A 24,089-nucleotide genomic window follows, 5' to 3' on the forward strand; every position below is an offset into this window, starting at 1 on the left:
AAGTTTGAAAGTTTAAAGGCCCCTGTGATTCCTCCCCAGCTAGAACCGAAGGGTTAGAATTGAGGTCTCCTAAAGCAGAAATTTGCGTGTTGATCTGGTGATGAGGCTACTGGTCCTCTGCCACACATTTGGTGAGACATCCTAAGTCTACTCTCAGCTTACCTCAAGGAGACAATGTGTGTGTGTGTGTGTGTGTGTGTGTGTGTAAATAGACAGGCTCTATTCCAGGCTGCACAGAGAGGAACCCAAATCTGGGCTTCTGCTTCCTTAGAACAAGTATGATCATGCTTTCTCTACTAGCCCTCCAAGATCATGGAGAAGCACTACTGTGTGTATGTGTGCAACTGTGTGTGTGTGTGTGTGTGTGTGTGTGTGTGTGTGTGGTGCTCAATGGAATCACAGGGCCATGACTTTTAATGAATAAAAGGCCAGATCCTTAGAGCTAAGTAGGTCTCTGGAGAAAGAGAGACATCATAGCCTCCCATTCATCCGAGAAATCCCCCATGGTGAATGGCAAGGTGGTGATATTAGGCTCTTTCTTGTTAGAGCAGGTTGTTTCTGGCTTACTTCTGGCTGGCTTCACTCTGTCATGTTGGGGTGCACTGGCTGTGACAGTGGGTTTCTGTGTGAGAGCTCCGCTGATGTTTCAGCCATTCACCTCTGTTGCTGTGACTTGATTCTCAGTGCCTTTGCAAATGCCATCCTTCTACAGGCCAGACCTCCTTCCACCTTTTTCATATCCTGACTCCCATGTCTTCTTGCACTGCTGTCTTCCTAGACTGACAGCTAGAGATTCTGTTTTCATTATTTTTCAGACAAGATCTTTCTTAGCACAGGTTGGCCTCATATGCAGCTGAGGATGGCCTTGGTCCTCTTTGCACTTAGGAGTGCTAGGATCATAGGCAGGTACTACCATACCCAGTTTATGTGTTGCTAAGCCTCAAGCCCTGGGCTTCATACATGCTGGGCAAGCAGTTTACCACCTCAGCACCACCCCTTCTGTTTCACATTCACCAACAGCATCCATCCCATCTGACCTACCAGCACTGTGCTTACTCTGTGGTTCAGTGACTGGGCTGCATTCTGGTGCTGTGGGATAGGGGGTGGAGCAGGGGAAGCTGGTACCTGTATGAAGATGTGTTTGAGACCCAGGCAAGTGGGGTATGTGTGTGTGTGTGTGTGTGTGTGTGTGTGTGTGTGTGTGTTGCTCTTCTGGATAGTTCTCCATCCCTTGTCACTGTTCCACAGCACACCAAATTTGACAAGGACAGTGACCCAGGAGGTAGCCAGAACTCTTCCTGGCCCCACTCTTGACTTTCTGTGGTATTTGTGGAAAAGCACATTGTGTACACCCATCCCTATCTCATCCGACCAGGAGATCATTCTCCTCCCCCACCCCCACCCCCGCCCAGTGTAGTGATGGAAGAAGCCTTCCATGAGAAGGTTTCTCAGTGGCCTGCATAGCCCATCCTCATGTGGAAGAAAGGCTCATCTTTGCCTCAGCTCTGATAGCCCTTGGCCTCAGCTACAGGGCACCTGCTCTCTTTCCTATTGCTCTGGTCCTGGATGCAGTGGAGCTTTCATGACTAGAGGGGCCTTTCACCTTGTGCTGCCCACAGTCATCACGGTAGAACTGGCCGCCACTGCTGCCACAGTCTCCTGCCTCTTGTGTGTACAACCCAACCTATAAGACCTGAGGATCCCCAAGAGTTAGCCGCTTGGAAGAGCGTAAAGCAGGTACAGAGGCCTACCTGTCCCCATCCCAGGTCCCTGGATAGCCTGATATCTCTTTAGTTTCTCTATGAGGGAGGTGAGTTTTAGAGTCAGAGACCCTGTCATCACTTGGCTGCATGGCCTTTAACTTCCTTATGCCCATGTGTCTTACAGAAATTTAAAGAATATGTGAATGGCAGTAACCTCATCACCAAGCTGCAGGCCAAGCATGACTTACTCAAGCAGACCCTGGGTGAAGGTGAGTTGGGTGATAGAGAGCCCAAGTGGGACTACTATACGGCCTAGTGCTGCTGAGCCACCTCAGCTCAAGACATCCAGCATTAGGCAGGGAAAGACCTGATGCTGAACTCTTGTGCCTTCTCTAGACAGGTTGGAAAGCCCACCTTGGTACAGGGGCTGAGATGGGTCCCGTGTGGCTGCAAGAAAGGGCAAGGTCAAAGGACAGATGGGTCCCCATAAGTAGGAAGTGGGACTCCAAAGACACAAGGAACAGAAAGTCAACACATGTCAGGGAAACTATTGGAGGGTGTCACCAAGGTTCTAGGTCCAGAGAAGAAAAAAATATATACATGATATGGTTTAGTCCTTAAGAGACCAGAAAATTAGGTCTGAAAGCCACCCAGCTTCCAATGGTGTTGTAGTATTTCTCAGCTATTCCAAAAGCACAGGGAGGCCCTGTGTCTGTTTCCCTGATCTCATCCAATATCCTGCTCTCCCCTAGTATGTTCCAGCCAGGCTGGGAAAGCTTAAAACTTAGAGCTTAGTCCTGCTGTCTTTGAATATCCATGTAGAAACATCATCCAGCACGGGATATAAAACATTTCCATTAACCCCAAGAATGTCTGTATATCCCTTTGTAGTTAGTCTCTCCATTCTCTGCCCATAGCCATCACTGATCTGATTCTCTGCACACATACACACACACACACACACACACACCTCACTCCCAAGTCCCTTACCTCCACAATATCTTCTCTTTGCTTTCCAAGGTTCTGACTATATAGACCAGCATGATTTTAACTTTATAATCCTCCTGCCTCAAGCCTGCAAAGTGCTAGCATTTCAAGTGTGGAGGAGTTAGCTGCAGTGAGCTCTCCCTTCATCTCAAGTTTTGCTTACCCTGACCTCTCGGGATTGGACCAGTGTTGAGAGGGGCGAGTCAATGTGACTTGGTGACTACTAGTGTTTTGAAATTACGATTTCTTAGGTTTAGAAACCCAAGAAGTTTTTTTAAAAAATCCAAGGTCCTGGTTGGATCCTTGGTCTGTGGGGTAGAAAGGTTTCTGTTCCCTGTTTCCCTCTGAGTGCTAACCCATTGCTGTCATTGTCTGCATGGCCTTAATGTTATCATAATGTTCGGCTGGCATGGCTCCTGGTCCATTTGGTCTTCCAGGTTTTATCAACTGTGCCTCACACTGAGATTGTTGTGGGGTCCACTTAATTACAACACAACTGAGGCACCAGGTCAATGCAGATGACAAAAAATTTATTGTAATCAAGCTGCTACTAATTGATCAGGGCAACAGAACAGACTCAGGAACTGAGCTACGACCCTGAAGAAACATTCGACAGCATATTTAAAGTATGAAACCATGAAGCAAAGAGGAGTAGGGCGTAGTATCGTCTAATCAGATTTTGACATAAGGTGTTGAGCAAGGGAGTGTCCATCCATCAGGAGTTGGTTCCTAGGTCTGGAAACATAAGCTTAGTTTGATCCTGGTAGCAAGATGGAGAAGTTGTCCTTGAGATGTCTGGACTCAGACAGATGTTCCCTGACAAGTTGTCCCTGACATGTCTGGACTCAGACAACTGCTTTCTTATGATAGAGGCTGCTCAGCTATTGGGAAGTCCCCTTGGATCTGGGACCTTGACTTTACTTTCTCCCTACGATTAAATAGAGTCTAAAAATGAAATGGTAGTATTTAGAATAAGTTTCTTTTGCTTCTTCCCAATGAGATGTGACCTCTGAAGTCACCTTTCTGAGTTTTGAGCTAGTTGGTAAGGATAGCTCTGAGAAAATGATGCTTCAGAATGGAGGACAGCTAAGAGGCACCTAGAAGCTCCATGGTATGTTTTTTAGCAAGTCACCTACAGAAAAGCCCAGGGTGCTTCCATTGACAATAGGGGCAGATCTTAGTTGTTAATTGTCTGTAACAGAGATGGAACATAGCTTAGTCAGGCCGAAGCCTAACAGCCTATCGTAAAACTAAACAGTCCCCAGGACTCAGGTACCAACTATATCTTATAATATGTTTTTAAAACCCCAATAGGTCTCTGATTGTAAAGACAATACTTTAAAAAGAAACTTGGCTGACATTTGTTAGAAGTGACAGGTCACATCCCTGAAGCAGCTGGCAGTGGGTTTCTAGAGAACAGGACGCAGGTAGAAAGCTGAAGGGTCCCAGAGGAAGGTCTGCCTTGACTGTGTGTCCGAATCCAAGGCCATGACCTAAACCTTTGCTTCCTACCTTCTTGCTACGCACAGCTGTCTCTCATGTATCCAAAAGCACAGACTCTGCCAGGGCTACACCCCATACAGTCTTGTGTTCCTTAGGGGAAAAATGCTTATGTTCTTTCTTAAAAACAAACAAGGAAACAAAACTTTAGGGACTGGGGATTTAGCTCAAGTGGTAGAGTAGTTGCCTACCACTCATAATGCCCTGGGATCTATTCCCAGAGTGACATAAAAACCTAGCCAATGGCAGGTGGAGGCAGGGGGATTCAATGTTCAAAGTCATCTTCTATTGCATAATGAGTTTGATTCTGAGCTATGTGAGACACTCCCCCAACAACAACAAAACAAGCAACACAAACCAACAACACAAAACAAATCCTCATACGAACATTGAGCTAGATTCTGGTCTAGAGCTATCTCTCCAAGGTGAAGGCCGTGGGCCACACTGGCTGCTGAACACTGGAAATACAGATTGACACATGGTCATATTCATTGAGACGAGCAGAATGAACACCAGAACCTGAAGTGCTAGCTCCCGGGAGACAGATTAGAAAGTATTTTGCTTGGTGTTGATACATATCTACATATTGAAATGACAAGATTTTGTAAGTTGGGTTAAATAGGATAAAATTTAACCCATCAAGCACTGAATTCACCTTGCCTGTTCTTCTTTGCTGGTTTGCCACTTGGCTTGCAGCAGTGTAGGCAGCCCTGACCTAAAGGAGCTCAGATGGGGAATTTCATTCTCCTTGAAGGATTGGGAAACAGGGCCAGAAATCAGTGTAGGGTGTGTGACTTGTTCCCTGTTTTCTGTTTTGAACCAGAATCTCTCATTGAACCTGGAGCTTGCCGTTTATTAGGCTGACTCATGAATCTCCAGGAAGCATCCCCCAGTGCCAGGGTTCTAGATACATGCTATCACACCTAGCTTCTAAGTGAGTGCTGAGAGTCTGGTCTCAGGTCCTCATGTTTTTACAACAAGCACTTTTACCAACTCGGGTATCTCCCAGTCTTATAGGGGTTTAAGGACAGACATTGTGGTACACACCTGTAATCTTAGCCCCTGGAAAGTGAGCAAAGGAGGAGCAGGAATCCCAGGCCAGTTGCAGCTATATAGTGAGATTGAGGCTAGCCTGGGCTACATGAGACCCTCTTCTTTCCCACCTCTCTAGGTGAACAGATGTGACAATAATGACAATAGGTGGCAGTAAACAAGTGAAATTGTAGTCTAAGACAGTGCTGGTGATAAGCGTATATAGAAAGAAGGGAAACAGAGGAGCTCTAAGGAGAACCTTGTCTACTCTGGGTGGAGGATACTACTCTGCATCCTCCTTTTCAGCCGGGATGCAAAAGGCTAGCAAGAGGCAGCGTTGCAAGTGTCATGGACAAGACAAGCTCAGCAAACAAAGGCCAACATGGAGACCTAGCAGAGAAATCTGTGACAGAAGCATCATGGCCAGAGGAAGGAAGGTCTTTGTACATGTAACAGTAGTTTGAAGGGTCCCTTGGAACCTTGAAGAGCTTATGAATACAGAGAACGAGGCTTGTATTCTACTCTATATGTGACACGGGACTCTAGAAAGCAAGAGGAAGATGTGACATGCTCTGGCTAAAACGATTTCTTTTACTGCTGAATTGTGAATATCATAGTGAAATAGGAGCTGCACTTAAAAAGCAAGAGATGGTAGGAACCTGGGCCAAGATGGCGGTGTTGAAATAGAGGGAAATGGGCCATTGAGGTTAAGAAGGAAAGAGAGCTTTGAAGGGCCTTTCTCTGACTTCCAACTGAAGTGTCTAGGTGATGGTTCACTTACAGAAATGTTGAAGACTTAGGCAGGAATAATTTGAGGACATGGGAAGAGTATTTTGGGGAACAAAAAGTATGAGATCCTTGGAGGGCTGTATTATGTAACTCACCCTATATAGGAACACCATGGCAGAACAAAGTACAGATGGGACCAAAGTCCAACCTGGTGAACAAGTGAATTTTATTGGGGTTACCTACAGGAATATGGGTGAGGGGTTACTTACAGGAGCAGAAATGGCTCAAAGACAGCTGCCTCACCAGGACCTATGCCAGCTCCAGTGACAGTTCACAAAGCTGGGAACCTAGAGTATACTGCACAACCTTGAGCCAGCTCAACGTGTTGGAGTGTCTTTTCCAAGTGATTCTGTTGATCTAAACCTCTCCCACTCAGCTCTGCTGGTTTCTGCTTCTTCCAGGCTGGTCCAGTCTCATGTCTTCTTTGCAGCTTGGCTTCCAATCTAAGAGGGACTCAACTCTTGTTTACTCTGGCAAGTAGGGCCCTAGTGAATTTGTTCAGTTTCAGGGTCTCCCTGAAGCTATTTTGAGCATTTAGCCTTCCTGCTTAAGGAACTTCCTTGTGGGGTGGAATGTTTCAAACTAAGAGGAAACTGTTACACACAACAGGTAGTTGTTGACAAGTGGGTAAGAAAACTGTGGTCTGTCCACACAGTGGAATATTACTCAACCATAAAAATAAATGAACTATTGAACCATGCTGTAGGGATGAACCTCAGACAAATTACGGTAAGCTAGAGAAGACAGATTCAGGAGAGAAACCACAAGGAGAGTGATTCTTTCTAGGAAATGGCAATCAAACCTGCATAGACAGGGAGAGTAGCAGTTGCCTAGTGCAGGGGCAGGATTAAAGGATGACTGTATTTGGGCATATGGTATCTTTCTGTTGTGGTTGTTTTAAGGAAAAGAAAGTTTTCAGCTTAAAACATCAACCAAAGCCAATTAAATATCAACATGCAATTTTGTTTTCTTTCCCCAGGGGAGAGAGCAGAGTGCGGTACAACCAGGTAAGAGCTGGAAATCTGTGTCCTTTATACTGGCTACCTGAAGTCTGAGAGGATGAGGCTGGAGAGTGGGTGGAGGTGTAGGGTAAAGATAGCCTACTGGGAGCCAGGGACACTGGATAGTCTTCACCTTTGGGGTCATCCGGGTGATGGGAGCGGGTACAGTGGCTCCTGAGACTGCATTGCTTGTTGTCGCTTTAGACTGGCAAAGCCACGCTCCTGCAGGCTGGCCAGAGGGAGGGAGCTTTTGTAGCTGCTGAGGGGCAGTAGAGGATAGTTGATTCCAGGGTGGCTAAAGGTGTCAGCAGAAGCCACAGGCTGCAGAGCAGCTGTTTTCTTGGATGTTACAAGGCCACTGCCCAAACTGTCCTATAGGTGCTCTGGTCCAGGCTGGGTCCTCAGTTGCTAAGGCTTTGGGGTTGGCTGAGACTGTGCACAGATGGCCACGTGCATGCTGCTTACACATGGACGCGTGCCCAGATTACCTCCCCCCCAACCCCCTCCACTGCCCATCATACTTTGACTTGAAGTTTAGTAGGAATGTGGATGCACTGGCTAGGCCAGTAATATAGGCAGCCCATGCTTCCTCTGGCTCCTTCCACATCTCTCTTTGTGCTTCCCCTGAGCACACCAGAGCCAGTGAACACTTCCACTCAGCAGCCTTCAGCCTTTCATAGGCGTCAGATGCCTAAGCAGCCAGCACTGCCCTGGTGTCTGGATTTTCAACAGGAATCTAGCAGTTGACCCAGAGCTCTGCCCTCTATCATGTGTAGCAGTTGGCAGCTACTTTTTACCTCATTTTGAGACAGGGCAGGGGACTCAGTGACCCAATGACACTTTCCTTCCAAACCAGTCCTTTCCAGTGGCTCAGAACCCTGAAAAGCTATCCTTCTTGGCAAGAGCAAAGATGACCCTCGAATTCTTCCTTGCTCCTGGGGAAGCAAGTGGGCGTGGCAAAGGCTTAGGGAGCTGTGGAGTTTAAGTATGTTGGACCTGGAGATTTAGGGCTTTCCAGGAATCCACCTGTTCATCTGGGCGCACGAAGTTTGAGAACGATGAGATGATTCGTAGGCAAGGACCCTCCCGTGTGTGGAACAGCAGTTGTTCAGGTCACTTTTGAAGAACCCAAATTTGTTACTCTTTTATTTTTCTGGTAAGAGACTAGTACTGTAATACTAAAGCCCTGTGTTATACCAAAGCGGGATGAATTGGGCCATGGCCCCCTGCCTCCTAATCTGTAAAACACAGGCAGGATACTGCTCCAGCAGACTATGGAGTGGAGAAGAGCCATAATGTATCCCATGGCCAGGTCTCAGGCTCCCTCCAACTCCAAGAAAGCCCAGGAAATAGATAGATAGATAGATAGATAGATAGATAGATAGATAGATAGATGGATTTGTTTTAATAGTATAAACCTGGTGGTGGTGTATGGCTTTAATCCCAGCACTCGGGAGGCAAAGGCAGGCAGATATCTGAATTCAAGGCCAGCCTGATCTATTGTGTTCCAGGAAAGCCAGAGCCACACAGAAAAAACCTTATCTCAATATATATATATATATATATCCCTCTGAAATACTGTCTTCCACACTGGCTTTGGCCTAGAGCTTGGGAAATAGAAGTTCCGATGACTAGACCTCCCACTTAGACCTCCTGTCCCAAATTTCAGACCTAGCCAGATATTTTCTGGCTCATTATTGAGCTTGTGGATGTCATTGTTAACCTGAAAGTGGTTTTAAAATGAGTCCCAGAGTCCCCGGGTGATCTTTCTCTATACCTTGGTTGTGTCAACTGTAGATGCTCACAGTCAGAGTTAACTGGAACCACCATCAGAGCAGGTTCCCTCAGCCAAATTGCTCTTGTTCTTGTCTAGTTGGCCCCTTTCTCACACTTAAAGCCAGATTTATGAACGGCCTCAATTCGCCATAGCCCCGCTGTTCTCAAAACTGTTCTGGAGTTTCTATAGGCAGACCAGATGTGCTAATATACTTTGAAGAATTGCTAAAAAAAAAAATGCCAAAGTGAGATGCAAACAGCAGATTTTAATCATTATGAGTGGAGAGAGGTCAGCCTCCTTAAGCAGGTTGACAAGAGGCTCTTGTCCTGTGAGAAGGGAGATGTCACGACCAGATGAAGCTCAGTACATATCCAACTTCAGTCAGCTTCCAAGCCCTGGGGCAGCAGAGTTGCCACCAGTTTGGATACAGACACCCATGTCTGTTGGGCTGTTTGGGGAAATTCTTAATCTCTTGCTTTTTGTCACAGACTAATTCTGAGGCCATGCCTGTGTTGCCAGCATATGCTAATTTTCATCCCAACTGAAAGGCAGAGAGGGGCCATTGTCTCTGGTTTCCTTCTCTCCCCTCTGTGGCTTTCTCTTGTTTTCCCTTCTCTCTCTCTCTTTCCTTTTTTTTTTTCTGTTTTTTGTTTTTGCTCTGCAACTGAGCAGCAGAAGAGATGGAAGGCTTAGGCTGCCCCACTTTCCTTGGCTGAGCTGTCCCCCTGCTCCCCACTTTGTGCCCCACCCAGCATTCCAGTAAGTTGATACAGATTTGGTGTCATTCAAAGTTGGGATAGCTACGTTTCCTTGTCAGAGATTCCAGGCACTACCCAGTGCACCACTGGGCGGGGAAAGAGGACTCCATATTCTTTTACACTCTGGTTGGCAGGAAAAATGGGGAAGCATATTCTACATTTATTTTCTTTTATTCTACTTTGTAAAAAATTATAAAACAAAACTCCCAAACCCTTATGAGTTCTTTTATAGAAACCCTCCAACTGGATGCCATAGAGCTTTTGATTCTGCCTTTTCCATACCTGTGCCAAGATCCCCACTCTTGCTGGCCATGAGAGCTGGATAGACAGCAAAATCCCTCCCTCCATACCTGTGCTGGAGCTTCGAGTAGGAAGAACTGCACTCAACTCTCGGCTCTTGAAAGATCCCATCTGTGTGGCCGCTGGCAAATTTCTTAGTGGGTTCCTTTGCCTCCCAGGCTTGTGAGGAGGTTAATCATGCAATGTAGGCGAAGTGACCCCAGAGACCAAAGTACTAGGAAAACACAAATGATGGCATTGCCATCCTCTTAATCCCTAAATTTGGATCCTGCGGCTTTGTGTCTTTTTTATTTTTATTTTTTTATTTTTTGGCTTTTACATTTGAGCATTCAAAAACAAAGAGCCACTATATGAGATGCCCCCTCCCTGTTTTCACACATTCTCAAAAAAGATGTAGTATTTTTTTTTTTTTTTGTAAAAAAAGGAAATGACATGGACTTAGCTAACCAAATTTACATAGATCCAAGATGGGCTGGAGATAGTCTTGCCTGTTGTTTCTCTTCCGAATTTCGGTTGTGCTGTTCTTTTGGTACCCTTGATTGGATGGCATGCTGTTTGGACTCAACCGTGTCTTTGCCCGTTTGCCCATGCATGTCCTGGAGTTAGCAGCCTTTGCTCAGCACTCAAAAACATTCAGGGGACTTGGCTAGAGTGTCTTGTATGGCTGAACTGCTGAAGGACATGAGCACAGTAAGCCCAAAGGAGAGAGGCAGGGCAAGCCTCCTTCTGATTGGTTTCATAGTCTATATGATTCTTGCCTGTGTGGGCTGAGGATGTACCTTAGTTGGTAGAATGCTTGCTTAGCATGCACGAGGCCATGAGTTCAGTTGCTAACACCACGTTAAACCCAGTGTGGAGGTGCATGCCTATAATCCCAGCACTGTGGGGATGGAGTCAGGAGGATCAGGAGCATGAGGTCATGCTCAGCTACATAGCAAGTTTGAGGCCACCCTGGACTATATGAGATCCTGTCTCAGAAACAAACAGAAGATTCTTGCCCATACACAGAAATCAATCAAGACTTGGGGAAGGGGCTCGACTTTGCTTTTCATATATGCCCATTAGCTGCCTGGCTGAATATACACTCATTGTTCCCATAGTTTGAACCAAACCATTCGAAAATCAGCTGCCTCATTTGGGAAGGATGCTTCCTCCTAACTTTCTAAAATCTCTTTCCCTGAAGGCTCCCAGCATTGAGTTGGGCCAGTCTGTATAACGAAATGAGCAAATAAGCCAATCCAGGCCTCTATGCATGGCAAGCAGTTTTGGACACGGGTCTGGTGTCTGTGCCCATTTCATTATTCCGGGTGGACTGTGGTATAAGGATTTCCCTCCCTGTGGGTAACAGCAGAACACAGGGAAAGGAGATCCAAAAGCAAAGCAAGACACTTTCAACCTGACTCCTCTCATGGACTGATGGGGCAGACGAGTCTGCAACTAGGAATGGCAAGATGTCCTGGCACCATGCCCATGACTTGAAACTTAAAGGCAAACAAACAAACAAACAAACAAACAAACAAACTGGACTTGGAGGGGAAGTGGGTAGCGTTGGGTCTGACTCATTGTTCTTTTTCTCTGAGTCTTAGTTTCTGTAGAATAGAGCCTCATGTCATAGGAAGACACTGAGTTAAGTGTGGTAATGGGTTTGACAGTGTTCTGATCCAAAATGTCCTTGACTGATGAGTGGGATAAAAACATTCCAGGCCACCTACAGATCCTAAAGAAGGTGCAGCTTGCATCCTGGCATCTCTCTGTCTGACTCTTGGATCCATGCAACAAAGATGAGTCATATGCCTTTGAAATGCCAAGAGGCATCAGGAAGATAGTACCTTCAGTACATTGGGAGTTGGGCCCCGGTGATAGATTTAAGCCAAAATTATGAAAATTAACCCTCTTGATTATGTTTGAAAGTCTCTTGCTTTCCTGGGCTACAGATGACATCTTTCTCCCCTCCTCCCCTCCATCTGGTCTGCAGGATGCCTGCCTCTGGTTGGCATTGCAGGGGCTTCCTGGATACACCCCATCCCTCCTAATGTAGAATGCATTTGTGTTTTGTGAGAGTTGCTCCTGCTTGGCATTGTGGGTAAACTAAGACCTAAAACATCCAGAGGCCTTCAGATGGAACATGGGAAGCGAATGTGTTGTGGGCCAGGGGCTCCCCACTACATTTTGTGTTCTCTTCCAGTTGTGGGTTTGAGGAGCATCTCTCCCAGTGGTATGTTTATGTTGGTTGCCTTCTTGATTTCTTTTGTTCCGTTTTCCCCTAGGCCCCCCTGTCTTCCCCCTAAACCACAGAAAATGAGGAGACCTAGGCCTCTTTCAGTGTATAGCCATAAACTCTTTAACGGCAGTATGGAAGCGTTCATTAAGGTACTTGCTGGGGAGCCGTGGAGTCCGCGAATGAGTCCAAAGTAATGGCAGCCTGTCTTTCCCGTCCCTTCCAGCTAACAGCCCTGCCAACCCCTTAGCCAGGCCCCATGCAACTTCTCACTGTAGTCCATTCTTAGCTTCTGTGAGGCATTTCATCAGAGCATTCTGCTTCTGACTAGTGGACCCTAAGTGGGCAGTCATCTCTCTATGGGGAGGAGTTTAATCAGTCATGCACAAAAGAGATGGAATCTCAGCACAGTGGTCTCAGCCAGCTGGCCTCACTGCTCCAGGAGCTGCAGTCCTGACACCTGAAGGGCAGTTGAGGAAACTCCATTATTCAGCATCACCCCTTCTTCCTGAACTAGGACTAATCGAAAACAGCACAGAGCTAGCCCCCGTGGATTTCCAGGCAAGGCACCTACAGTTTGTTAGCTAAGTAGCTACCAGCACAGGAATTCAATTTTCCATTCAATTTTCATAAGAAAAGGTCCTTCCACTTCATTTGTCTACTTCATTTGGTGGTTGGTTTGAAAGATGGGAGTAGAGTTCAGGTAGCCCTTGTAAATGCCAGGTTAACTCTTGATCCGGAGCTTAGGTAAGTTAAAAATGTCTCAGCTAAGTGAGTTCACTTTCCCTGTTTTCTTTCTATAAGATCAGGCCATCCAGGATCAAACTGCTCAAGGCAGAGATGGTGTTGAGATGTGTCCTTGGGGAAAGAGGGGAAGTTTTAGCCAGTTTTCTAAAAGCCTACCTGAAGCTGGTCTTTGCTACTTTGTGGGTTCTTCTTTTTCTGACCCTTTATCCTCCCTAACACTAGATAGAAGAGAAATAAGGATGGGGAGAGGAGAGACATTAGGAAAGCCCATGAACCTAATTTCTTTCCTTTTGTTTCTTCTTTGACCACAACTACTAACAAATCGCTACCAACCCCTTGAACAAGCACTAACCACCAGCCCTGTCTATTGGGGTTCTAGCATGTATGTACCCTCTGTAAAGATTCCAAACCTCATACAATCACAGAAACTATCCACAGCTGACAAAAACCACACTTCTGCTAGTAACAGGAGCCTAGTCATAGTCAGGCGCTGTGGACAGTCCAAAGCTTCCCCATGTCCCCACACCTGGGATTAAAACAAAAACACATTCTTATAATATTTCTGGGTTTTTAAAGAAACCAAAACTCCAAAATTGTCACTACACCCACCGGCAGCCAGTGAGGACAGTTTCTGCAGAAAAGAGAACTGTGTTAGTCAGGGGAAGGGCAGAGTCTCAAGGGCATCACTAGTGATTTTGGAGTTACAGGGGTGGCCCCGCACGAGTTTTCTGGCCTCTGTCCTCCCTCCTCTGGCAGGTTACAGCTCAGACCTAGAGGACAGAGAAAGGCTCAGCCTCAGGGATGGATGGAGTAGGCAGGACCATCATCTTAAGTCAAAGAACTACCTCTGCCTGTAGACTGAGTCCTCAGAACAGAAACAGAACAGAACAGAACAGAACAGAACAGAACAGAACAGAACAGAACAGAACAGAACAGAACAGAACAGAACAGAACAGAACAGAACAGAACAGAACAGAACAGAACAGAACAGAACCGAACAGAACAGAACAGAACAGAACAGAACCGAACAGAAGAGCTAGAGAAAGAAGGATTTTCCTCTGGACAAGGATAGTGGGAAATACCTTAGCTTGTTTCAAATGAGAATCCTCGAGGAACTGTGTGACCCACAGGGAGCCACCCAATGGGTCATGGCAGGTGGGGGTGTGTCTAAAGAGTGCTCTGCTTCTTCACCACCCCTCTGTCTCCTTTTGTACTTTCTTCTCTCTCACCTCTGCTTCCTCATTGGTGGGGTCAAACTTCCTCTTAGAATAGATTCCCTGTCCTATCAGAATTAGAATCACCATGGAGCTGAGGTGATGACATAGTAATTATAAGGCAAGCGTAAGGACATGAATTCAGTCCCTACAACCAATATTAAAAAGCTACAGATGGTTGCACACACTTGGAATCCTGGCATTAGGGAATCCGAAGCCGGTGGCTCCCTGGTCATCCAGCCTAGCTTAATTGGAGAGCTCAAAATCAAGGTGGCTGGTGCCTGAAGGATGTCATGTAAGGTTGACCTTTGGCCTCTACAAGTATGCATGCATGTGCGCGCGTCCATGCGCGTGCACACGCACGCGCGCGCGGGCACACACACACACACTCACTCATGAACACCTTCCCACTACCATCCCCAGACACACACAGAAGCTCCAGTGGAAACTTAGCTTTGTGACACCACTGGAGGTATGAAGTGGTAAGAGGAAGTGTGGTATAGTGGCACTTGTCAACTGCCTCTGAGAAAAATGTCCAAAGAGGAACCACCCAGCTCTGTTGGAGTGAATGTTAGAGTTCTTGGAAGAATAATAGTCATTTGGTCGGGGAAGAGAATGAGGGGTTTGTGGAACACAATAGCCTGTCTCTATACACTTAGGCTACCTTCAATCAGTAAAGTTTAACAACTTCAGCTGTGTACCTACTATCAGCAGACTCACCAAAGCCCCATGTGGCACAGGTTTACTCTGAAGGATCTTGAGTCCAGAGAGGCGGCATCTGTAGTCACTCTTTCAACTGCCAAGAGAGGAATTTCAGTTTTTATTCTGCTTCTTATATGGTCTGAACACACAGCAGACTGAGTCCTCAGCTTTGACAGTCCAGGCCTTTGAAAAGATTCATGGTTGAATAATCCCACTGCCTTGCTGTGATTACGATGAGAGAAGCTCCAAGTTAATTATAGAGAAGTTTTTTTGTAGTTGAACTTATGGACTTCCTCGAGTTTTCCTGAGCCAACCCCTTAGAAAAACCAAAAATGTTGTGTTTCTCTCCTGTCAGACTGAAGGAGACTCCATTTATATATTTAAGCCCATGGTAAAGCCCAGAAGGTCCACCCATGGGATTGGTGGGGCATCTCCATCTTACTTCTATGAAATAAGAATAAATCTACTCTGTGAGTTTAGGGTTAGCATGGAATGAGCCGATACATGTATGTTTCTAGAACCTTCTGGCACTGTGTAAGCCTGATCATAATTAGACTAATTTTAGGACACCATCCCAGGACTCCCTATGGACCAGGCTGTTGCTGAGTTCTGGAAGTCATGTGGGTTTAGCTGACATCATAGCAACTCTGATCCCAACTATTGAGATGGCAGGGCTGGACATATGGTACCCAAGGAAGGTTTATGTCCCTTAGTCAGCTTGGCCTTTTCACTGAGCTTGGGTGAGACTCTCCACCTACCTCCCACCTAGACCCCAAGTCACTGCACACATGAGCATAAAAATCAGGCAAGATCCCTCAATGTGGGAACAAGGGCTTCAGTCCACCCTCAAGGTCACAAAGGTGTTCCAACCTACTCTCTCTTAATACCCTCCCCAGCTTCTGTGCTTCCAGAGGGTCTCAGTACCAGGGCAACAGTAAGGGGCTGGGAGGGGAAAAGAGCCATGCTTCCAGTCAGAGAAGATTATCGAGGTATTGGATGTGTTTGGAGTCTGGAATCTGGTGCGACCTGCTGGATCCCATCCAAGGAGTTTGTGAAATAGAATATCTAACCAACAATGAGGTTTCCAGAGATGAATTCTAGGAGCCAGCTTACAATAGGCATGACGGATTCCTTCTGTGGGCAGATGGGGGTAACCTTGTAGGTCATCAGTGGACTCTTGTCACTGGTGACTCCCTCATGTTGAGGAACTGGACATGGATCCAGGAATGGGGTAGACACACTTCTCCTACATATTGACAAGGAATGAAAGAGGCCCTTCCATCACTGCACCTGGGAAAGAGGCTAGGCAGCCTATTGAAAGGCTGGCTGGGGACTGCTCCAGAACTCTTAGGAGGTCTGAAGGATGAGGGCCCTCCCCCTGGGCAGGCTGGTGGGCAAGAGCCCCAGGACCGTTGCTGGCTGCCATTGCATTTTGGCATTCACGGACTCTGAAGGATCTGCATACTCTAACTGATCTTACTCCTGCATAATCTTTTCTTTTTCTTCTGCTTTGCTGCCTGTTTCTCTTTTTTTGTTGTTGTTATCAGAGGAAGAAGAAATGCTCGAACCAGGAACCAGGTATTTACTAGATAGGCCCACAAGCCCCATGCAACTAGTAGATCCAATGCCATCTAGAGAAGAGCCCTAGATGTTTGATGGGCCCATCTCATATCGTTTCCCCAGATGCAGCATCAGCAGGTGGGGGGTGTGACAGAACCAAGAGCCCAGCAACTTACTAGCCTTCTAGAGAGGCTACTCATGATGTGACCTGTAGTAACAAGAAGGTTACCTAATTTAGAACCCTAAAAGAAAATTAACCCTTGCCCAACCACTAGGGACTATAGACTAATCTAGAAAGGTGTAATTAAATACCCTTTGTATCCTACGTACAGCTATTTAAATTGCATCCAATTTATCCCTTTTGATTTGGCATCTTCTAGAATGTCTCCATGTACTATGCTTATTGATAAGCAAAATATGTACCTGGATATTTAAGTGGTGACATCATAAGATTCACCTTCACTTCAGAACCCCACAGGACTTGTAAGAGCAAGCCCTGCTTCACTCAAAGTGTGTTCTCAGTTCTGACACTAGATACCACCGTAATAGGGAAAGGCATCGATTCTGACTCTTGGTCCCCAAGCCCTGAGAATAGATGCTGAGTTGGGCAAAGTGAAGTTGGGAGGAGGCAGGCCATCCTACAAGGTCAGACTCCAACTGCCTCCACACACTGGCTTCCGTCTCTCCTACCCCCAGTGTGCCTGTCAAGCTGATCCCAGTTCCTTGCCAGCTGGGTAAGAAGAGAGAGCATTTCTTTGAATGTATCCTAGCTATGCCTTCTTCTGCACTTAACTGAAGGCTGTATGGTGACTATCCTTGGAGACTAGAGTTAGCAATTCCTTGCTTGTTTTCCTACTAATCACGTTGTACTAATCTTTTGGCTTGACTTGATCATCATGTTTGCAATGTCTTTTGCCGATGGTTGGGTGCCACGCCTGATAAAACTCACATGTTTTTCTTCCTTAAGGATTCAGGACAAGCTATACCACTTGTAGTTGAGAGCTGTATTCGATTCATCAATTTATATGGTAAGCACCATCTCAGTTCAGTGGGTTCACTTTATTGTGGAGCAGGTGCTGGGCTGTTCTGCAAGGAAATGATGTTCTCAGCCATCTTGGAAGACTCTTGGAAGTTCATACTCTGCTTTCTGCTTCTGGGGCAGTGAAAATGCTCCAGGAAATGGCTCATACTTCAAACACTGTCTTCGGACTCTCTCTCTCTCTCTCTCTCTCTCTCTCTCTCTCTCTCTTTCTCTCTCTCTTTCCCTCCCTCCCTCCCTCCCTCCCTCCCTCCCTCCCTCCCCCCTCTCTGTGTGTGTGTGTGTGTGTTTCTGTGTGTTTGTGTGTGTGTGGAGGGTGAGGGAAGGAAGATTGTGTGAGGGCCCTAGGGACTCAGGTCACTGGGAGCAGATATGGCATAGACAGAAGTACTATTCCAGTTTTGTCCTCACTTGAGGTCAATCGGGTTGAAGGAAATGATGTTAGAAATCAGTTAACCATGGGTCAACTTGTGTTTAACTTACTCGTTCACCTCCATTTTGGCTGTGGGAAACTCAGGAGTGATGAAGGCAAGCACCATGGCAGCCCTACAGGGTTTACGTTCTCAGAAGAACAAGGAAATCAACTACAGAAAAGGAACTTTAAGTCAACCCTTAGCACCTCTAGAGATTACATATAGGATCACTGCAGACTCCCAGATCTGCAGACTGGAAAGTCCCTTGTGTAAAATGCTCTGGCTTTTACACATAACCCATGTAATCTTCCCATAAGTATCAATCCACCTGGAGGCAGATAGCACCAGGCCCTATGTAAATGCTAGGCAAATAATCATATTGTTTGGTGACTAATAAAAAATAATCTATACATGTTTAATACAGATGGCAACTTTTATCCTGAATATTTTCAAGCTCCCTTCAGTTGAGTCACTAAATATAGTAGCTCATGGATAGTAGACTATAAAAATAGTTTTTTCATGGTGACACTGCTATGAAACTAACTCAAAGGAAGATAGATGGTGACATTTGGAGGCAGGCTGCTTGACTAAAGTGAGAGAAGACCCCTGAGGAAGGCAGCCAGGCAGCTTGGGTAGAGAGAATGGGGACTGTCGGGTGTGAGAGGAGAGGCAATATTCCCCATTGACGAAGGATAATAATCCAGAAGAACAGGAGAAGACACTGGGGTGGTAGAAATCAACAAGACCACACTCATGGCGATATATGCCTGTTTCATCATTAGGGAAACTGAGGCAGAAGAGTCACCAAGAAATGCAGGCTGGCCTGGGCTATATAGTAAGTTCAAGGTCAGCCTGGGCACATGATGTCACAGCTTAAATATCCAGGTGCATGCCTTGAGTATGCATGACACATGAATAAGTTCTAAAAGATGCTAATGTCAGCCACTGGTAAAGGCAGACAAAACAAAACAAAACAAAACAAAACAAAACAAAACAAAACAAAACAAAACAAAAGAACTCCCAACAACCAAAGAGTTGAACTGCATTTATTGAGCATGTAGGATATTCACACTAAATATCCACTAAACCTGACTTTTCAGGATAAACAATTAATTGTAGAAGAATAATTGTCCTATCCGAAAGAACTGTGAGGCAGGGAAAGGTGCCCAGTGTCTTCAGTAATGTTCATTTGAGAGAGGCAGGCCCTCTGATTCCTGCAATTATACATGTTGCTGTTAGGTCCCAATTGCTACCAGGCCAGAGGCCTCACTTTGCTATTGTCTCACAGAAACTTAAAAAAAAAAAACCAACAACAACAAAAAACCTGTGGCTGCCCTTTAGTAGTGAGGCCAAGCTTTTTTTTTCTGTCTTGCGCAGGGATCTTAGTCTGTAGCCCAGGCTGTCCTGGGACTCTGCAAAATCCTCTTGCCTCAATTTCAGCCTTGCAAATGCTGAAATTATAGTATGAGCAATTCTGTCCTGCTAATCAGTTTATTGTATTTATTTAATTTTGGTGCTGGGAACCTAACCCAGGGCCTACTGTCCATAAGACAAAGCTCTCTACCACTGACTACGCCCCCAACTCTCTGACTCTCTGACTCCCCAGTCCTAAGCCAGGATGAATTCTGAAGTTTATGATCTCTTAAGGGAAGAAGTTACTCACATGGGCAGGAAGGAATAGTGTTGGTAGCGGTTTACTTCAGGCCCAGAAGCAAGACACATGATTCTGCATACATCTGAGTATTGGACCAGCTGCAGTTCATTGTCAAGGCCAGTGGGGTTTCAGCTGGGAGTTTGTCACCAGGAACAACTGTTCTAAAAGATAGAAGGGGAAAGAGATAAATGTGAGAGAGAATCTTCAATATTTCCAGTAGCTGGATGAACTCAATGTCTCATGTTATTTATGTTTACTGTTGGCTTGTATCGTTATTTCTCTCTTAGGACTCCAGCAGCAGGGGATCTTCAGAGTTCCAGGATCTCAGGTTGAAGTTAATGACATCAAGAATTCCTTTGAGAGAGGTGAGTGCAGACTGACTATCTCAAGCTTGTGGGCAAGAGAAACCAACATTAACATAGGTCTCAAAGCCTATGTGCGTAGAGGCCCCGGGTCTGCAGCAGCTTTCAGGAGATATCTGCTCACACTCTTATTAACTTTGCGTTCCATGACATCCTGATGGTAGCTAGAAATAGCCATATTGGGAGTGTTTATACCACAGAAATTTGCAAACCTCAAGATCTTCTTGGCAGGTCTTTAGAGATTTTAGAAGATTTAGAGATTTTTTTAGATTTTAGAGATTTTAGTCTCCCACTCTTCTCCCTGTATCTTTTACTACAAGCTAAATGTTCCTAATCCCAGCTCCTAAACCCAAACATCTGAGCAACGATGTAACATACAAATGGAAAGTTCCACGTTCATGTGACACACACACAGCCAGGCTGCAGCTACACAACTGATATCTTGTCCAGTCATCCTCAGGTTGTGTGTGCAACTCGGGTGGACTTTTAAGTAGATACTTCTTCTCACCTCCAAGGCACCAAAATTCTAAAATCCCAACGTTCCTGGCCCTGTCCAGTTTAGTGCTTAAGATTTCAATGTTTCATTATTTATTGACAGATAGTGTCTTGGCTAGCCTTAAACTCTTCCTAATACTCCTGCATCTGCTTCCCAACTGCTGAGGTTACAGGTATGAGCTATCATACCTGACTTTCCACATACTGTGTGTATTTCCATACACATGTGTGTGTGTGTGTGTGTGTGTGTGTGTGTGTGTGTGTATGTATGTATGTATGTGCAAAGCTACTATGCTTGTGGTGGCCTCAGAAGCTCCATGAAGACAGGAGGGCCCTGCAAAGGAAGAACCAACTGTGCCATAAGAAGCTCAGTTCTCAATGTCTGCCTTTACCACACGGCACTTAGCTTCCTGTATAGTAGAACCACAAATCCAGGACTTTTTATTCAAGAACAATCATTGGGATATTTTTATCCCTGGTTCTGGAACCAAGCCCAGTGCTGGCCATCCCACATCCTCAGTCCAGGGACAGAAAGACCTGGGGCACAGGCAACCCAAACTGAATTCCCACTTCCAGTTTCACACCATTTTGGAAAGACATGCAGTGCATCCCAGCTCAGTCTGACTTACTCCCTTATTCTCTGGAGGGCTCTGATGCTAAGGTCTGAGGACTCTGATCCCAGAACCAGGTCCCAGCAGTACATCCCATCCCAGTGGACAGTGAAACACACCCCCTCTTTCCTTTCTCAGTAGCTTAGCTAGCTTCAAACATACTACAAGAGCCCTGAACTCTTTGTAATCCTCCTGCTTCAGCTTCCCCAGTGCCAGGATTACCAGCTACCAGCTCTGGTTAGAATGCATTTTCTTATCATATACATATATGCCATTAGCTGAGCTCTGAGTGAAACACTGTTAGACTTCCACCCATCCAGTTCCTGCATTTATTATCATCCTTAGAGAAGTAAAGTCTCTGCCTCCCATCCCCTCAGTTCTACCATAGAGCATCTCCGGCTTCAGGGTGAAGGATGCATTCTGCACCCTGTACAGTACATATCTTTTGCACACCAGTCAATCTGGGGTAGCTTTGGGTACTGAGAACAAATCTGGCTGGCTGTGGTGCCCAGTGGCCTCCTAGGGCACAGGGAGCTTCAGCTCTGGAGAACATTCCAGGGTGTGGAACATTTAACACCAGCACCGGTGCTTTCAGAAATTGCCAGTCATTTCTTCAAACATACAGCAAACCTTCCACTGTACAAGATGATGCACCAGGCCCTGGAAATATAATCCGAGCAGAACCATCCCTACCAATGGGGAGGCCAGGTTCATAGGCAGATAGTGTGCCTGAGCCAGCATGGCTGGTTCTGGTTATTATGGGGAGCCCCTTAGCCTGCATGGATGAAGGAAAAAGGAGAAGAGCCAGGGAAGGCTTTCAGAGCGGAAGCACTGAAGCTGAGGCTTGATGCAGAGGGGCCAAGGGAGGCAAAGGGAAATGAAGGCATCCAGGCTAAGGGACAACATGTGCAAAGGCCTAGATGTCAGTGTCGCTCCTCACTGCCCCGACCTCTCCTCACATCACCAACAGAACAGGCCAGGATCTGCTCCTCACTCCCTTCGACACTGTAGCGCCCTCGACCTTCAGTGTTGTAAATGAATAGAACGTCGTTCTAGAACATTTGCTGTTTCTATCATCTGGGCTCCACCCATCCCTTCACATATAGATGCTGTGACCTGACCTTGACTCCCTTGGTGCGGTCCTTGAAGAGGACTGGCACCTTGGCAGGACCTCCCCTGGCCTTTTCCTGCATTGTCTCTCTGTTGGGAAGCTTGTGACAATGGGCAACCCCCTGACACTTTCCCCAGACCTCAGCTGAGGCCAGCATTGCCGGTCACCTGCTTGAGTGTAAGTGAAAAGTATTCTCTGCTCTTGTCGAACTCTGGGTCCTCATGTAGACGGGAATCTCCTGACCCACATCACAGCCACAGAAGAAGAAAGAAAGAGAAAAAAGAAACAGAAACAAACAAACAAATCTCTGTTTTCCTCTTTCATCATTTCAGTTGGCTCTTCTTGTCTTGTCATTCCAAAAGGGGGACTCAGTGGGATTCAGTGTTCTCTCAGGCTTATCTGGAATGATAGCGCTCATCCCTCTTCTGGATAAAGCTGTCGTCTACATGCTCGTCAGCTTTGATTTGTTGGTCCTGAGCCCAGATAGACTGGTTCTGCAGAAAGCCAAAGGCCTGGACTGTTGGCAAGGAATGTCATGGTGATTTCATTCAGGGAGACAGGCATGAGATGATGTTGGTGATGGTGACGGTGATGGTGATTCTTGTGTGTATTTGTGTGTGTGTGTGTGTGTGTGTGTGTGTGTGTGTGTATAGGTACACATACATAAATGGGTATATAGAAAGTTTAACATGTTAATCAAGCAATTATTTTAAATGTGTCTTTTCTTCCTTAGGGGAGAAACATTCTCACCTTCTTGGTGGGGACATCTGAGAGGTTAAGCTAGGCAACATCAGTGTCTGGGCTGCTACATACAGTTGTTCAAGCTGGACACTTGCCCAGCTAGGAAGGCAGGTGAGAGCTGGACTCTGGCTCATGCCCTGTAAGCTGCAAGCCCTGGTATAGAACAGAAGAAGACTTTTTCTGATTGGCACTAAAACACATTGAGACTAGAAGAGACTGCCAATAACAAACTAAACATCTGCTTCTTCTGAAGGTAGAGGGAAGAGATCCAGGTTGGGTACTCAGATGTATTCATTGCTTGGCAGACACATGCAGGTGTTCCAGCTGTTAGTGCAAACTTCCCTCAACACCTCTAGGAAGGTGTTAGATTACTCTCTGCTTCCTTTCACCTCCCCTGGGAAAATTCTCAGTAATAGACCAGCTTAGCAGCCCCCGCTTTAAACTGCAGAGAGCCACTCCTCTGAAGTGCCGTATTTCTCCATCCAAATAAAGAAAACCTCAGAAGATTGGCAATATGCCATGGGCAGTGCTGGCGGAGACAGCCTTCTCCAGGAGTACAAAATTGTGTGGTCCCAGTGAGAGGGCTCTGACTACAGGTGAGAAACCACACCCACACAAAGTTGTGTGGCCCAGTGTGCCTCCTTCCAGGAATGGAGCTGAGACCTGCCTCCACCAAAACAACTGCACACATGTAGGCTATCTGTTGTGGCAGTGTTTATCACGGCAAAAGTCTGAAAGAAGTCAAATGTAGAGCTGGTGATACATGGCTCAATGGATAAAGGCATTTGTCTAAGCCTAATGACCTAATTCCCTGCAATCCATCTGACGGAGAGAATTGACTTCTGCAAGTTGAACTCTGATCTCCAGATGTATGCCTTATCATATGCATACAAATAACTAAGTATAATTTAAACGTAACTAGTAATTAAATGTAGTCCTATAAGAGGTTAAGAGAGTAAAGTGTGGCCTCCCTATGTGACAAGATCCTTTACACCATTAGAAAGAGAGAGGAAGACTTCTGGGAAGTCATTTGGAGAGATTTCCCATTTGGAGTAAAGGAACAAGCTTATGCAGGAGTGAATGGCATTTTGTGTAAGAAGTAAGGGTCAGTGAAGAACATATAGAGTTGCTCCCATCTTTAGGGGACTGGCTCAGGAACCACCCTAGAAAACCAGCAGTGTTCAAGTGCATTTCTGAATGTAGCATGTTTACAGAGCCCACACGGCAAGCACATCCAGCCATCATCTGTAGGTGGCTCGCACTGCTTAACGTGATGGAAACACCATGTATATGGTAGTCAAACTGTTGTTTGGAAAAGAGAGGCCAAGAAAACAAGTCTGCATGGGATTCCATGTGGACAGAGTCTCTTCTTTAC

The 24,089-nt window shown here is 46.0% G+C and overlaps 1 protein-coding gene across 1 annotated transcript in view; it reads left to right on the plus strand.

The window, feature by feature from the left end:
* Srgap3 (SLIT-ROBO Rho GTPase activating protein 3) overlaps positions 1-24,089 on the plus strand; it is a 222,590-nt gene that overhangs the window by 172,080 nt on the left and 26,421 nt on the right. The window contains exons 10-14 of the mRNA XM_028788654.1: positions 1,888-1,972; positions 6,991-7,018; positions 12,115-12,217; positions 17,256-17,316; positions 19,682-19,759. Coding sequence (XP_028644487.1) covers positions 1,888-1,972; positions 6,991-7,018; positions 12,115-12,217; positions 17,256-17,316; positions 19,682-19,759 — 355 coding nt within the window. The remainder of the gene's footprint in view (positions 1-1,887; positions 1,973-6,990; positions 7,019-12,114; positions 12,218-17,255; positions 17,317-19,681; positions 19,760-24,089) is intronic.

Source organism: Grammomys surdaster, unplaced genomic scaffold (assembly GCF_004785775.1).
Source record: "Grammomys surdaster isolate TR1022 unplaced genomic scaffold, NIH_TR_1.0 125756, whole genome shotgun sequence".
Taxonomy (NCBI): domain Eukaryota; kingdom Metazoa; phylum Chordata; class Mammalia; order Rodentia; family Muridae; genus Grammomys; species Grammomys surdaster.